At 43.8% G+C, this 16,836-nt stretch overlaps 1 protein-coding gene across 2 annotated transcripts in view; it reads left to right on the top strand.

Annotated features, from left to right (window-relative positions):
* Positions 1-16,836, top strand: part of BSCL2 (BSCL2 lipid droplet biogenesis associated, seipin) — a 78,496-nt gene that overhangs the window by 46,331 nt on the left and 15,329 nt on the right. For both annotated transcript variants that reach the window (XM_077455813.1, XM_077455812.1), the window contains exons 5-6: positions 9,978-10,112; positions 14,002-14,099. In XM_077455813.1, the coding sequence (XP_077311939.1) occupies positions 9,978-10,112; positions 14,002-14,099 (233 nt within the window). The remainder of the gene's footprint in view (positions 1-9,977; positions 10,113-14,001; positions 14,100-16,836) is intronic.

Here is a 16,836-nt window from a genome sequence, read left to right as displayed (position 1 = left end):
GTGTCATGCTTGTGGCTGTCAGTCTTGCTATGCCTCATGGGATTTGTAGTTCTGCAACAGCTGGAGGTCCGCTAATTGCATATCCCTAACGTAAAGGGTATAGTGCTTCCAAAAACACTATAGGTAGATGGCTGCGATCGGCCATCAGTGAAGCTTACAGAGCTTCAAGGGCAGATCCTCCCACAGGGATAGTGGCCCATTCAACAAGGGCAGTAGCAACGCCCTGGGCGGAAAGAGCAGGGGCTTCTCCGGGTCAGATCTGTAAAGCGGCCACGTGGACAAGTTTCTCCACCTTCACCCGCCACTACAGATTGGACTTGCTGTTAGCATCGGAACAATCGTTCGGCAGGAAGGTCCTGCAGGCAGTGGTCCCACCCTAGAGTAAGTACTCTCTTATCTCCAGGTGCTGTCCTGAAAGACGGAGGGAGAAAACCTTAGACTTGCCAGTAACGGTATTTCTACAAGTCTTTCAGGACAGCGCCGATGACCCACCCTAATTGTATTATAAAATGTAGTGTTGCTGGAGGTACTCTACGAACAACTGAGGCTATGGTGGAAGCATCCGGTCTTTAAAGAAAAACTGACTGCAGTGTTTCCTGGGAAAGTGGGTGGAGCTGCGCTCTCCAGGTGCTGTCCTGAAAGACTCTTAGAAATACAGTTACCGGTAAGTCTAACTAAGGTGTTTTTTTTGTTTTGTTTTATAGAAGAAAGTAAAACAAATTGTGTTTTTCAAAATTGTCAATTTTTTTCAAAAACCACAGGTGATCAAATACCACCAAAAGAAGGCTCTATTTGTGGGATAAAGGGATGTCAATTTTGTTTTTTTACAGCGTTGCGTGCAATTGCCAGTTAAAGCGATGCAGTGCTGTGTCGCAAAAAATGGCCTTTTCATTAAAATGACACTAAACCCAGTAATATGAAAATAGTTCATCTTGCCTACAGTCGAGCATGGTGGTGGGAACATCATGATTTGGGCTGCATGAGTGCTGCTGGCACTGGGAAGCTACAGTTTATTGAGGGAACCATGAATGCCAACATGTACTATGACATAATGAAGCAGAGCATGATCCCCTCCCTGCGTAGACTGGGTCGCAGGGCAGTATTCCAACATAACAGCCCAAAGCACACCTTGCTAAAGAATCTGAGGATAAAGGTGATGGACTGACCAAGCATGTCTCCAGACCTAAACCCTATTGTGTCTGGGGCATCCTCAAATGGAAGGTAGAGGAGCGCAAGGTCTCTAACATCCACTAGCTCCGTGATGTCATGGAGGAGTGGATGAGGACTCCAGTGGCAACCTGTGAAGCTCTGGTGAACTCCATGCCCAAGAGGGTTAAGGCAGTGCTGGAAAATGGTGGCCACACAAAATATTGACCCTTTGGTCCCAATTTGCACATTTTCACTTGAGGGTGTACTCGCTTTTGTTGACAGTGGTTTAGACATTAATGGGTGTGTTGAGTTATTTTAAGGGGACAGCAAATTTAGACTTGTATAAGCTGTACACTCACTATGCTTTACGTAGACATTCAAACGGTAATTTCATGCTTAAAGCGGGAGTCCGCTGGGAGTTCCGCCGTTTTTAAAAAAAATTATTATTTTTTTTTTAAAAGCCAGCAGCTACAAATACTGCAGCTGCTGACTTTTAAAATAGTGACACTTACCCGCCCATCGCGCCCGTGATGTCGGCACCCGAAGCCGATCTCTCGATCGTCTCTCAGGTGCTGCCGCCGCCATCTTGGGTATGGGAATCAGGAAGTGGAGCCTTTCGGCTTCATTTCCCGGTTCCCTACTGCGCATGCGCGAGTCACGCTGCGCAATAAGGATGGTCCCGCTGTCTCTGGGATCCGTGTGTTTCCCAGCAGGCAGCGGGGGACTTTCGGAAAGGGGCGTAGACTCTGCAGAATCTACGCCCCTTTCCGCAGATAGCGATGCCGGAAGTGGGTGCAGATACCTGTACTATACAGGTACCTGCACCCCCTCCCCCCTGAAAGGTGCCAATTGTGGTGCCGGAGGGGGGGAGGATTCCAATGAGCGGAAGGTCCCCTTTAGGGTGGACCTCCGCTTTAACGGTAATATGCAAGTTACCAGAATGCAACCTGTAGGTATTTCAATATATTGATATATGTATAAAACGCTGTGAGTGGCAGCTTCTTGAACATAAACACTGACCTACCACTGGCCACTCCTCAGACCTGAGTGGTCAGATCATTTGTTCACACCCTTCTCAGGGACCAGAAATGAGAGCCTGCATCAGTAGTTTAGAGCGCTCCCTTTTTCCATCAAAGAAACTCAGCTTTATTTTTCATACATCAGAGTTAGGCTAATATTCATTACCTACTGGGTTATACTTCATCTCCAGGTGAATGGACACAGGTAGACCAAAGGTCTTTAGACAGGAAGTGATCCCCTATATAACTCCTCACATTCAGGAAGTACCTTATTTTTGTTTACCAGTGTCTGCAAGGTGGATGACACGTTTGAGCTCTCTGAGCTCCAGGTCTCTAGTCCCACAAACGGTTCTTAAATGAATCGGGATTGACTGATCAGACCCATTTGACACAGGCTCTATATGCTTAGATAAATGGTACGCTCAGCGTGAGGGCATTCCTGCAGGGTGCTCTACAGGTCCAAGGGAGTGGACCCTAAAACATGAAAAGGGTATCCAGTCCATGAAGGTCCTCAAGTGACAAACCCACAGTGATAAATGAAGATTGGGCTCTCAGTTTCTAAGCTGGCCTGGGCGGGTAAAGGAAACCCCTTTTATTTACTTATTGTAGGGTGTCCCAGTGATTGTAACAGTTAAGCTAGCTAGAGTCTGCACACCTGTGTGCGGTGACCATATGGGGGAGTTTTTGAGATAGCTGTGGGTGTTTGCAAAGTTTAGCTTTTTTGCTTGTCTGGCTGTTTTCTACCAGTATGATGGTACAATGGTGTGCCATTTTGCCTTTGTTCGCAAAAGGGCCGCTGTGCTCAGCAGTTGGGCGGCCATGGCGCACGTGGCTTTGCCACACATGCGCTGTAGTCTTAATTTGAGCGCACAAAGATATGCGTCATAAGCTAATTCAATCACGTCAGTTTGCCGGGACCATGCACGTGCGCACGCATGCACAGAACATTCCAATGCACAGACGGCTTATTTAAGCTGTGTATGCCATGCAGTGCTTCTAGAAGGCAGCTGTGGGACACGGCAGGCCCGGAACCAGGTATTTGCAGCAGTTCATTTCTCCTCCTTACCCAGGTCACGTGAGTCACTAGGTGTTGCTTGGCAGGCTAAAGGTGCTTAGCAGGATTGTTGCGTAAGGGCTTGGTGAGCCCCCATTAAAGGGTCTCCCTTCTGAGGTGTGTTAATACTACACCCAGGTACCCTTTTTCTGACTTGTAAATGTCTTCAAAAAGAGAGGAGCGGAACTAACACTACAAGGAGGGGCACTCCTATGTCATCAGTAGTTCCTGATGAACCTAGTTGTACCCCTGGTGTTTTATCCCCTGAAAGGCCAGAGGCTTCCGGGCAATCTGAGCCGCTGTGCCTATCTGGTATCGTGCGTAGTCAGCGCTGCTGCTTCACCCTTTATCTCCAAGGATGCAGTGTCCTCGGCCCTAGCCGGGTTAGAGCACATGATTGCATCCATCCCGCAGGGAGGCAAGAAGCGTGACAGATTCCCCTCCCCTGGAGCCTCCTAGTTTGGAGCATGAATTTGTTGAGGATGGGGGAAGAGCTAAAAGCTCAGGATTCTGTGGAGGGCCTGGCGGATAAGTCTGCCTCTGAGCAATCTGGACAGCAAGATATGCAGTTGATGTCTGCCTCTGTCGCAGATGCTTTTGATCCAGTCTTACTGAGATGGTTCGTTCTGCCTTTAAGTTGCCTCTTACAGAGATTACTGAGCCCCTCTGGGGCCCCTGAGGCCTCTTAAGGCTGCACAGGCTTTACCCTTACACCCTCTGTTGGAACAGGCGGTGTATGTTGATTGGGAACATCCTGATTAGTTTTTTTGTTCCTCCTGAAGAGGTTTTCCCTTTTTATATCGCATGGATTAAAAGATCCTTAAGAAGTGGAGCATGCCAGCCATAGATGCAGCAGTCTCTTCCTTAAACAAGAACTTAACTTGTCCCGTAGATAACGCACAGGGCTTGAAAGACCCCATTGACAAGAAATTGGAGTCATTACTAAAAGGCTTCCTTTTTTTTTGGCCAATTCAGCTATTCTGCCAGCTGTTCCAGCAATTGGTATCGGTCAGTCTGTAAAGGATCAGGTCAGACAGCCGGACAGGCATAACCGGGAGGATGATCTGGCTGAAAATAAGACAGATATTCCTTGAGCGCTGTGTTTTGCTGTTGAGGCCTTTTAACCACTTGCCGACCGGCTCACGCCGATATACGTCAGCAAAGTGGCATGGGTGCACAAAATGAAGTACCTTTACCTCACTCCGTCATGGGCGGATAGTAGACGCGTGCCCGTGGGTCCTGTGGACTGTATGCCCGTTGGTGGCCTGTGATCATGGCACGGAGAGGCAGAACGGAGAGATGTGATAAAAATACTAAAGCGCTGATATGATTTAAAAAAAATACTAAATGACATTGGCTGCAACCATTCAAAAAGTGATCTGACACTTATTGGGTGATGAGCTGTGTGATAATGGTGCGCTATTATCAACCTTTTGTAATGCACAGTGCCCCCTAGCATATACATATATAGAAATATGCAAATAAATTGTGACAGAAAAATAGTGAGTAAAAATATAAATTTAAAACATCAACATAAAGGCATCCTTCATCTATGAATGAATAAAGAAATGATGGTTCGATAGTCACCACCACCTATGACGTGCTTCCAGGCTAAGCACAAATTGTCACTGAAATCTCCACATACATGTAGCAATCAGATTCCAAAGTGTGGAATTAGTTTGCCAAGAAAACTTTTCTTCTTTTTTATCCTTGGTAAAAAACCTTATGCTTCTGCATGGACGTTAACTCTCAAAAGATATAAATACCATTGTGCACTGATGTTTTTCTCACAATTTTTAAGAATGGGGAGATGTAAACAAGGCATTTTCCTGTACTGCTTAACATGACAGGAATGCACTGCTCCCAGGGATCTCTGTCCATGTTCTAGTGAGCCCAATTCCACCCCCCCCCCCTACAGTTCGAACACGCTGAGGGAATACACTTAACCCCTTGAATGACCCCTAATGGTTATACCCTTTCCGTGCCAGTAACATTTACACAGTAATCTGTGCATTTTTATAGCACTGATCGCTGTATAAATGTCAATGGTCCCAAAATGGTGTCAGAAGTGTCCGATCTGTCCTCCGCAATGTCACTGCCATGTTAAAAAAAAAAAAAAAAACTGCCGCCAATAAATTTATATATATATATATATATATATGTCCCCTAAAATGTAATGTCTAAACCACTGGCAACAAAAAGGAGTACACCCCTAGCAGCAACAATGAAACCACCACCATACTTGACTTTTTTGGCAAGGTACCTGTGTCTTTGAACTCCTCACCTGGTTGCTGCCACACCATCGGAACCAAATACATTTTTCTTGGTCTCATCAGAGACCAGCAAACTGTTAGCAGGCTTTCTTGTGCATCATCTTTAGAAGAGGCTTCCTTCTGGAATGACAGCCATACAGAGCAATTTGATTCAGTGTGTGCTGTATGGTCTGAGCACTGACAGGCTGACCACCCACCCCTTCAACCTCTGCAGCAATGCTGGCGCAGCACTCATACATCTATTTCTTAAAGACAACCTCTGGATATAACCTCTGGATATGACGCTGAGCACATGCGTTAAACTTTTTTGGTTGACCATGGCGAGGCCTGTTCTGAGTAGAACCTGTCCTGTTAAACCGCTGTATGGTCTTGGCCACCCTGCTTCAGCTCAGTTTTAGGGTCTTGGCAATCTTTCTATAGCCTAGGCCATCTGTATGTAGATCAACAATTCTTATTTATTTATTTTCAGATTCTCAGAGTTCTTTTGCCATGAGGTGCCATGTTGAACGTCCAGTGAACCAGTATGAGAGCAATAACGCCAAATTTAACACGCCTGCTCCTCATTCACACCTGAGACCTTGTAACACTGAGTCACATTGTGAGGGAAAATGGTTAATTGGGACCAATTCGGGCATTTTCACTTAGGGGTGTACTTACTTTTGTTGCCAGCGGTTTAGACAATGGCTATGTGAGTTATTTTGAGGGGGCAGCAAATTTACACTATTATACAAGCTGTACACTCACTATTTTACATTGTAGCAAAGTGTCTTTTCTTCATTGTCACATGAAAAGATATAATAACATATTTAGAAAAAACGTGAGGGGTGTACTCACTTTTGTGAGATACTATATATATTTTTGGGATATTCTAGCAAAAAGTGAATGGGTTTTTTTTTTTCTTTTTCAAAATTGCCTTCCTTTTCTTCTTCCCTTTTCTTCTTCCCTTTTTCTTCTTCCTTTTTCTTCTTCCTTTTCTTCTTCCTCCGCAAAAAATAAAAACTGCAGAGGTGATCAAATACCACCAAAAGGAAGCTCTACTTGTGGGGAAAAAAAAGACGTCAGGGATGACAAGGACCGTGCAATTGTCAGATAAAGAGACGCAGTGCCGTATTGCAAAAAAAATGACTTGGTCAGGAAGAAGGTAAATCCTTCCGGGCTGAAGTGGTTAAAGGATTCAATACAGCAAGTTTCTTGTTTGTACATATATGCGCAGATTTTTGTGGCTTAAGAACTGGTCAGCTGAGCTTTCTTTTTGGCAGATTTCCCCTTTCATGGGGAACATTTATTTGGTGATCGTTTGGTCAAATGTATCCAAAAGATTTCCGGAGGGAAGAGCTCTCTACTTCCTGTGAAGAAAAGCACCAGGCGTCCCTTGTTTAAAATCTCAGGGACTGCTTCCTCAAGTGTGTCAGCACCAAGGCAGTTCTGCCGCCAATAGGGCACTAGAGCCAGGGGCAAGCTGCAGGGCCAGGAGAAAGCCCTGGGTCCAAAACTCTTCTAAACCCAACACCAAGCCCTCCTTTTGAGGGCATGCCCCCACTCCATCGGGTGGGGGGGAAGGCTGCTGCACTTTGCGGAAATTTGGACAACAATAGTTCAGGACCAGTGGGTCACCTCAACTATATCCCGCAGTTACAAGCTGAAGTTGCAGGGGGTTCCCCCTTTGAGGTTTCTAAGATCCAGTGTTCCCTCGGATCCTCCAAAAAGGCTTATTGCTTCAGGCACTACATCATTTAGTGCAGCAAGGAGTGATTGTAGAGGTTCCTGTATCTGAAAGGGGTGCTGGGTTTTTCTCAAACCTGTTTACGGTTCAAAAACCAAACGGGGACACAAGGCCCATTTTGGACCCAAGATCCCTGAACCAGTATCTACCGATCCAGTCCTTTTGGAGAGTCTATCCGCTCAGTAGTAGCCTCACTCCAAATGGGAGGCTTTCTATCTGCCATCGATGTAAAAGATTCGTATTTATACTTATCTGTCTTTCAGCCTCATCAGAAGTGAACCGTGAGACCAGCTCAATATCTAAAGTATTTTTAGGGCTGATCCTAGATGCGGTCCAAGCAAGGGTATTTTTTCGACACGTAAGGATCTGTGTCCTGAAGGATCAAGTGTGTCAGATAAGAGGCACTAGACAACCCTACATTTAGGTCTGTATGAGTCTAGGGAGGATGGTGTCCTCCTTCGAGGCAGGGCCCTATGCCCAGTTCCATTCCAAGTCTTTACAACCAGACCTCTTGTTAACTTGGAACAGAAGGACAAGCCCTGGATTATCCAATGTTCTTATCGCCTTGGGCACGCTTAAACCTAAACTGGTGGTTGCAGGATTAGAACCTGCGAAAGGGAAAATCCTTCCTCCCGCTAACTTGGAGAGTACTGACAACAGGTGCCAGTCTCTCAGGCTGGGAGCGACCCTAGAGGGGCTCACAGCTCAGGGGAAATGGTCAAGGACAGAAAAAATCCTAACCATCAACGTCCTGGAATTACGGACAGTACAGCTTAAGGACTGTCCTATCAGGGTTCAGTCCGACAATCCCACTGCAGTGGCCTATATAAACCACCATGGCTTTACCAAGAGTCGTTTAGCTTTGAAGGAGGTGAACCACATACTAGCCTGGGCAGAGGGACATGTGCCGAGTCTATTGGCAGTCCATATCCCAACAGTAGAAAACTGGAAAGCAGATTATCTCAGCCGCCAGCAGATCTGTCCAGGGGAATGGTCCCTCCACCTAGGGGTGTTCCAGGAAATTTGCCAGCGTTGGGGATGGCCAGAGTTCGACATACTGGCATCCAGGTTCAACAACAAACTACAGCAGTTTGTCCCGAACAAGAGATCTTCTGGCAATCGGAGCAGATGCTCTGGTAGTTCCATGGAGCCAGTACTCCTTGGTTTATGCTTTCCCTCCGATCCCTCCCCTTCCACATCTGTTGCACATCATTTGGAGAGAGGGGGTTCCAGCCATTCTGATGTCGCCAGCCTGGCCCAGGTTCCCGGAGATTATGAGATGGACACTTCCATGTCACCGCGATCTACTGTCTCAAGGTCCTATAATCCACCCCAATTTACAGTCTCTAAATTTGACGGCATAGCTATTGAAGACAGGGCGTTCAGGGACCGTGGCATCTCGGGACCATGGCTGTTTACCCTACTGAATGCTAGAAAAGCTGTCACTCGGAAGATCTATCATAAGGTCTGGAAGACTTGTATTGCTTGGTGTGAAGCCAAAAAATGGCATCCTCCGAAGTACATGATTGTGAGAATTCTCTTTTCTACAGTCAGCTGTGTAACTCAGATTTGGCTTTGAGTACAATCAGATGTCAGATTTCTGAGGATTTGGCTTTTGGCCGCAGTGTACTGTGGGCTGTCATATAAGGTATTGTCATATAAGGTTTGATATTGTTTTAGCAGGGTGTCTCACTCCCCTTGATGCTATTGCTCTGGGATGTCCCAGTATTTAATGAATAATAGCCTAGCTCTATCACGATGTATGAAAAGAAAATTATTTTTTTTTCATCATACTTGCCTGTAAAATTATTTTTGAGTATATCCTGGGACACAGATTACTACCCTCCCTTTTTTTTATTTTATTTTTTTTGGTTTAGCACTTGTTACAAAACTTCCTGTATTGGAGGGGTTATATACAGTAGGGGATCACTTCCTTTCTAAAGACCTTTTTTGGTCTACTAGTGTCCATTCACCTGGAGATGAAGTATAACACAGTAGGTAATAAATATTAGCATAACTGTGTCCCATGATGTACTCAAAGAAAAGGAGTTTACAGGTAAGTATGACAAAAAAAAAAATCCTATTTTATGAAAGCCACGGATCTATTATTTTTTTTTTTTTCACGCAAAAGGGGTGCCTCCAACCACGCCCCCCCCCCCACCTTTCTGCCTTATTTGGCACCTTTTGAGGACAAGGGGGAGCAGGTACCTGGTTCTGACAGGTCCCCTATCGAAATTTGGGCTCACCTCACTGTGAAAAGGTGAGTCGGAAGTTAGGCCCCTCCAGTGGTATAAAGGATTAACTGCATAGGTAACCAAACCTAGGGACGATCGCCTTGTTGGCTAGCACTTAGATTGTGGTCTCGCGAGCTGGAAAATCTTTGTGCAGGCGCAGGCTGAGAGTGTGTCAGTCATTGTGCAACAGTGACAGTGTGAGTTTGACCAGCCATTTGTCACGCGTTGGTGAAGGTGGTCAGGGTCTGACACCGCGTTCATCGCAGGTGGAGTCTGCTGGATCCCTCCCACAGCTCCGCTCTCTGCACAGACTATGTGCAGCACAGTGATGTCACCTCCCAGAGTAATAACTGGTTTACAAAGGCAATTGATGCACACAAAGTGGTTGTAAATCCTTTGTGACTTTTGAGGAATGCAAATGAATGTTTTTGTGCCTAGATTTAAGCTTTAGCTCCAAGCGCAAGTCTTCAGATGGGGGCTTGTGCTGAGCCTGGCATATAGTAATCATACTCTGTTTCTTTGCAGGCAATGCTGTGCTACAAATCTCCTCTCCTGAGGACAATGGAGACACTGACCACATTACCATTATTGCTGTCCGGTATGTCAGAACAGAAGCAGTCTATTGAAGTGGAGCTGTACACTGATTATCTGGAGGATTCGGTTAGTGCTTTTCTGTGAACATCAGTCATTGTTGTTCCTCCTCACTGATGACCACCTGTGTCATCCCGTTTTTTTTTTTTTTACAGTTTGTGTCAAACGTCCAATTTATCACAGTGTATATTTGTCACCATTATGGCTAAAATGAGAATCACAATTTTATTTGCTTAAAAGATAGATCACGATTCTCTCTGCGTCTTCGTTTTTTTATTTATTTATTCCTTGAAGTGTATTTTTTCCCAAAAAATTGCGTTTCAAAGACCGCTGGGCAAATACAGTGTGACATAAAATATTGCAGCAATTGCCATTTTATTCCCAAGGGTCTCTGCTAAAATATATATAATGTTTGGGGGTTCCAAGTAATTTTCTAGCAAAAAATATTGATTTTAACTTGAAGTGTCAGAAAAAGATTTAGACTTTAAGTGGTTAAACTTCCTGCATTTACATGTTATAAACTTGGCAGACTGCCTGGATTTTTTTCCTTTACACACAGAAGTTTATCCCTTTGCTCTAAGAAGGAAGCTTAGTTACAATGTTTCATATTAAAAACTTGGCAGACTGCCCAGATGTTTTCTTCACACAGAAGTGTACCCCTTTGATCTAAGAATTTAACGATTAATTGTGCAGCTCTAGTATCTATTGTCATGCAGGAGAAATCAGCAGAAATGCATGAAAAATGCATAGGTGTGAGCAAGACCTTAGAGAAAAAAAAAATCCTCCAAAGTGAGGGAATCCTGGAAGTTTTTCCCTCTATTACTGTTGTGGTGTCAGCCTAAAATTTGGGATTTTTTTTACTTTTAATTTCACAGGACAAATAGAGGGTGAATCTCCTTACCGGGGCAACAGACGCAACAAAAACTGAACGGTGTTCTAGTCCCTCTTCACACTAGCCAAAGCTTATATATATATATATATATATATAAATTATACATTTTTTTTTTTTTTTTTTTAAACAATTTAAAAGTACCCATCGCCCTGTGTACACACCTGTAAGCAAATACACACGCAGGGCATGCACATGTATGATAAACAGCAATTATTCCACAAATATAAGTTATCGCATGACTGTCTGATTGGGAGTACTAATTCTGGGGCCATAAGTCGTGATTAGCGCTAAATTGATAACTTGTAAAGGCTTTTAAAGCATTGCCTGTGAACAATTATGGGTATCCTAGTTTTTCACCATTACACAGGCGCAGCCTTTTTTTTTAAATGTATTTATTTTTTGTACGAAAACTCATTTTGGCATATTTATTTTCCAGAAAATATGCGCAAGATAAATAGTTGCACAAATATCAACGTTTGATCTTTTTTAGAAAAGCAGGTGGCTGCAGAATAAAATTAGTGTTTTTTTTTTTTGTTTTTTTCCAACCCCTTTCTTCCCACCCCAGTGTCTCTTTAACTGGGCTTGTACACCCAAGGGCGGGAAAGTCTGTGTGATCATGACTGCTATGGCTGTCAAAGTGGTCACATGATCAGGAGCCAGTCCCACCAGTTTCCAATCACTACTATGGACCAAAAGCTGTCTGACAGCTTGTGCTCTGTTTTTTGAAAGCTCAGTGAGCACGTTGCCAGCACCGAAACTTCTGCCCCCCACCCCATGGATGCATATGTGTTAGGCATCCAAGCTTTCCACCTTTGCTGCCGCATATATACATATAGCCAAGTTGGCATTTGTTAACAGTACATAACCATTAATAAGGCTAGGGCTGTATTGAAACAAAACACTTTTTGCATTCTATCAGAATTTCTAGATGTGTGGTTATGTCAAATTGATATAATGTGGGGGAAACGTAAAAGTCATGCGGTGAAACAGATCAAAGCAAAATGTGGTCTTGAACCATAATGCCTTTAGTAAAAGATTAAAGTACTGTATATCTACAGTGAGGGGGGGGGGGGGGGGAGAAAGTATTTGATCCCCTGCTTCTTTTGTGTGTTTGCCTACTGACAAACGATCAGTCTATAATTTTAATGGTAGGTTTATTTCTACACTGAGAGACAGAATAACAAAAAAATCTAGAAACCTGTTACAAATTTGATTTGCATTTTAATGAGTGAAATAAGTATTTGATGGAAGAAACACAAAATAACTGTAAATCTCCCTCAGTCTGGGGCTCCATGCAAGATCTCACCTTGTGCAGTTTCAATGATTGAGGACAGTAAGGAGTTAGCTCTGAACTATACAGGAGAATCGTTTCTGATCTCAAGGCAGCTGGCACCATAGTCACTAAGAAAGCAATTGGTAACACGCTATGCTGTGAGGGACTGAAATCCTGCAGTGCCCGCAGGGTCCCCCTGCTCAAGAAAGTACATGGTACAGGCTTGTCTGAAGTTTGCTAATGAACAACTATATGATTCTGAGGAGAACTGGGTAAAAGTGTTTTGTGGTCAGATGAGACCAAAATTGAGCTCTTTGGCATCAACCCAACTCGCCATGTTTTGGAGGAGGAGGAATGCTGCCATTGACTCCAGGAACACCATTCACACCTTCAAACATGGAGGTGGAAACATTATGCTTTGGGGACAGGGCAACTTCACCGCATTAAAGGACGATGGACAGGGGCATGTACCGTCAAATCTTGGGCGAGAACCTCCTTCCCTCAGCCAGGGCATTGAAATAGGTCATGGATGGGTATTCCAGCATGATGACCTCAAACAAGGCAACAAAGGAGCAGCTCAAGAAGAAGCACCTTAAGGTCCTAGAGTGGCCTAGCCAGTCTCCAGACCTTAATCCTATAGAAAATATGTGGAGGAAGCTGAAGGTTCTTGTTACCAAACGTCCGCCTCAGAATCTTATTAACTTGGAAAGGATCTGCAAAGAGGATTGGGATAAAATCCCTCCTGAGATGTGTGCAAATCTGGTGGCCAACTACAAGAAACGTCTGACCTCTGTGATTGCCAACAAGGGTTTTGCCACCAAGTACTAGGCCATGTTTTGCGAAGGGGTCAAATACTTAGTTCACTCATTAAAATAGAAATTAATTCATAACTTTTTATTTATTTTTTTCTGGATTTTTTTTTTCTGGATTTTTTTTTTTTTTGGTTCTGTCTCTCGAAACTGGGGTGCGCCAACGTTATGGGGGCGGGGAGTAGGTTTTCCCAGAGAAAGCCGGAAGGGTATTCCTGGTAGGGATGGGCTGCACTGTGTTGTGTATGCCCCTGGAGTGGTAGTCCAGGGGTGCCATAATATCACTTTGAGTTATGGCACCTAGGTCACTGCACCATCACTTTTCACATCTGCCTCTTGGGCCGGGCCTTTTAGCTAGGACCAGTGGAAGTTATATTCCTGGCTGAAAGACCGGCCATTGTATTGCACAATGGCACTTGATGCACTTTTTACACTTACCCTTTTCCCGCCCTCTATATGTATGTCGTGTTTGTCACTTTTTGTTTTTTGATTGACGGGTGTCGTAAGCGCTTTGTTCGCGTTTCGATTAGTAGGGTGTAGGTCCTCGGGCCTGCCCTGAAAGTCTTCTGAGGAGGAGGACATGGCCTTGTGGCTTGGTTCGTCCTCTTTCGCGCGGTCTCCCTTCAGGGGAGCCCCACTTAGTACTTGGGTGTGTTCGCACACCGTGGGCTTTAAATTAAAAGCAAAAAAACCCCCCAGAATATATAAAGATGCACTTTAAATATTGTTGAAGCCGAAATTTCCCCACCTGTTGGCAGTCATCTTGTTTGCAGTACACTGTTATCACATTGGCGTTGCATTGAATTCAGTCAGCAAACTGTTATTAGCAGAGCAAATTACTTTCCTGTGTAGCTCTAGTCTAAATGCTCATGAGAACACGCTGTACTCGGTAACTGTCTTTGTAAATAACCCTCTCACCACCTACCATGTTATTTGTTCAACGCTCTTTGCTTCCTCCCTTTTTACTTTGACTTTCTTCTGCAGTATGTCCCAACCACAGGGGCAGTGATACAAATACAGAGTGTCCGCTTACAGATATACAGTGCAGAGCTCCGCGTCCATGCGCACTTTACTGGACTCAGGTGAGACTTCGTATAGTTCAGCAAACTGGCTATATTCCAGATGTCGTTCAAAAGTTTAGTCCTCGAAGAAGTGATATATTGGAACCTGGAGGAATAAGTCCACCTAGTTTATATCATATTTTATTTTTTTATTTTTTTCCAGTAAAGAGATCTCTCTTCCATAGCTCCTGACTCTATTCACAGCCAACTCAAAATGTTGGGAATTCCTCCTCCCTCCTCCCATAATGATAATGGCAGGTATGCAGATGTGGGAACAGACCAATGATGTCTCTGCGAGATCCAAGAAGTCTGAGGCTTGGTTCACATTTATATGCAAATTGGATGCGTTTTTGTTTTTTCTGCATCCAATTCGTACAACCGGTGGAGCTGGTTCACACGTGCCAGGCTGCCACAGTGCAGTTTTAAAAAGGGTCCTGTGCTATTCTGGGTCCGGATCAGGTAAAAAGTTGCACCTGAACCAGTGAACAGAACCGCACTGAAACCATGGCTGTGTGTATGTGATCCCAGCCTCATTTTTGGCCGGGATTTCAGGGAATGCCTGTGTAAACTTGAGGTCTGTGGACCTCAACTCGCATCAAAGCCGGACCAGAGTAGTACAGGGACTGCTTTTGAAGTCGCACAGATATGAATGATACTCACTGGAAATCACGGGGTATAACTTGTCATGCCACTTTGAAGTCCCAAGTCGCAGGACAAGTTTTTTAAATTTTTTTTTTTAATTTTTCTCATGAGATACTGTGCACAGTTTTGTGTGTGTTTAGTCACTTTATTTTTTTTTTTTATTTGTACCAGTGACAGTACTTGAATGAAAAGTGTTGCATGTAATCTCCTGTCCCCTGCCCCTTGGATGCCTCTGGTGCTTTGGGGGTGGATATGATTGACTGCACTTGTCACAGGCACTCCTCAAAAGTGCCAATTAGGTCTTTCCTTTCTTGCCTTCCTTCTCCACTCATAGAAGCCATACTATCGATTCCCACAATAAAAATCTTGTGAACCAATATTACAGGCTCTATGAATGGAGCACAAGGACAAATAGGGTGGCTGCTCATAACTTATTAACCCTGCAGCACCAGAAGATCTCAGCGGGGGTGGGGGGTGTTTTAATTAAAGGCGGCAGGGGACTGGAGATTTCAAAGAGCACAGCACCCCCTAAGACTGGCTAAAAAAGGTGCAGCTCCTTTTCAGGAGAAACTGCAGAGTTTCTACATGGTTCATTTGGGCCTCACTAACCTGTGAGGCTGCTGGATGTGCGGAATAAACTGTATGTAGCTAAGGCTACATACAGCACCGTGTTCTGGGTTCAAGACGAGACCTTCCTGTCTCATACCCGGAACACAGTCTGTCTGGTACTCAGCCATTCACTGAATACAAAGCTGCTTCTGATTGGCTGGATCATAGGTTGTGACATCATCAGCCCACCTCTGACTCCAATCGGAGGAAGCTTTGTATTCATTGCTAAAAGACATGGCTTTCTCTGAATGGCTGAGCGCTGATCAGATAGACTCTACGGTTTTCCGGGTATGAGATGGGAAGTCTGGGATTGAATCTGGAACACAGTGCTGTATGTAGGCTCAGCTACATGCAGTTTATACCGCACATCCTCCGGCCTTGCATGTTGGTGAAGGGCATAGTTTGTTTGGGCCCCCTTGGTGTATCAGAAGCTGGAGTTCAGGTTTAAGAGAGAAAAAGTAAACTTTAGCTCTAAATCTTTGGTATCTTTAAAGAAAATTGAAATATGAGTTTTTCTGGACTGGTCCTGTAGTGCTTGATACACTGAATCTATACCTGACTGTATGCTCTGGGCTCCATTTTTTTTATTTATTTTTTCCTTTTCAGGCTTTTTTTTTTCCAGTAATGTGGTCAAAGTGTACAACTGCCTTATGGTGTCATCACACAAAGACACAGACACGATTACCTGAAAATGATTGATTTAATCTGTTTCAACCTATAAAACAGAATTTCTTGGTATAAAATAATTGCTCGGGCCCTTTAAAGTCCTTTTTTGTGTGTGGTGTTAACAATGATTTATTTTTGCATAGATAATTTCCTATTTACAATAATGTCAGTAAATAACCTAAAATGACATTTAAAAAAGTTACATCTGAGATATTGCTATAGTGTTTGCATATTTCTATATTGTTGAAAATGCTACTTTAACCAAAGCAAATTATGGATATTGAAGTTGTATTTTCAGGCTTGTTGAATAAATGAGATCAAAGGGCACTAATATGCAAAGTAACTTGTCCCAACTATTCAGATTTCAGTTTGCAGAAATCAGATCAATGAAAGCTAGATCTAAGTTACTGCAGGTTTTCAGGCAATATTTACTGCAGTGTTTTCCAAACCTGCCTCACCAACAGATCCGGTTTTGTTAAATCTACATTTTATAGCTACAGTATAATACATTGAGACACAAATTACACCTTCTGTTCACATTATTATCTTCAGAACGCTGACTGTGGGACATGAGAAATAGGTTTAGGAAACACTGCCTTACACCAAAAGCTTTTATATACTTTATTTTTATTTTTTTATGTGCATATGCTGTCTATTATACTTTTACGTCTTTGACTTGTTCATCATAACTGTACAGCTGTGTTTTTGCATACTTGCATTTATTACTGTTCATTCATTCAATGTATTATAGCTGTGAAACTCTGCTCATCATAGAGCACAACTTAGTAGTGTTACTGTCCAGTTTTGAGACTTGTGCATGTCTGAAGCTGCCATACTAAAA

This window comes from Lithobates pipiens, unplaced genomic scaffold (genome assembly GCF_037356315.1).
Source record: "Lithobates pipiens isolate NorthernLeopardFrog02 unplaced genomic scaffold, aLitPip1_a1.2 Scaffold_10, whole genome shotgun sequence".
In the NCBI taxonomy this organism is placed as follows: Eukaryota; Metazoa; Chordata; class Amphibia; order Anura; family Ranidae; genus Lithobates; species Lithobates pipiens.
This window is presented reverse-complemented; position numbering and strand designations above follow the sequence as displayed.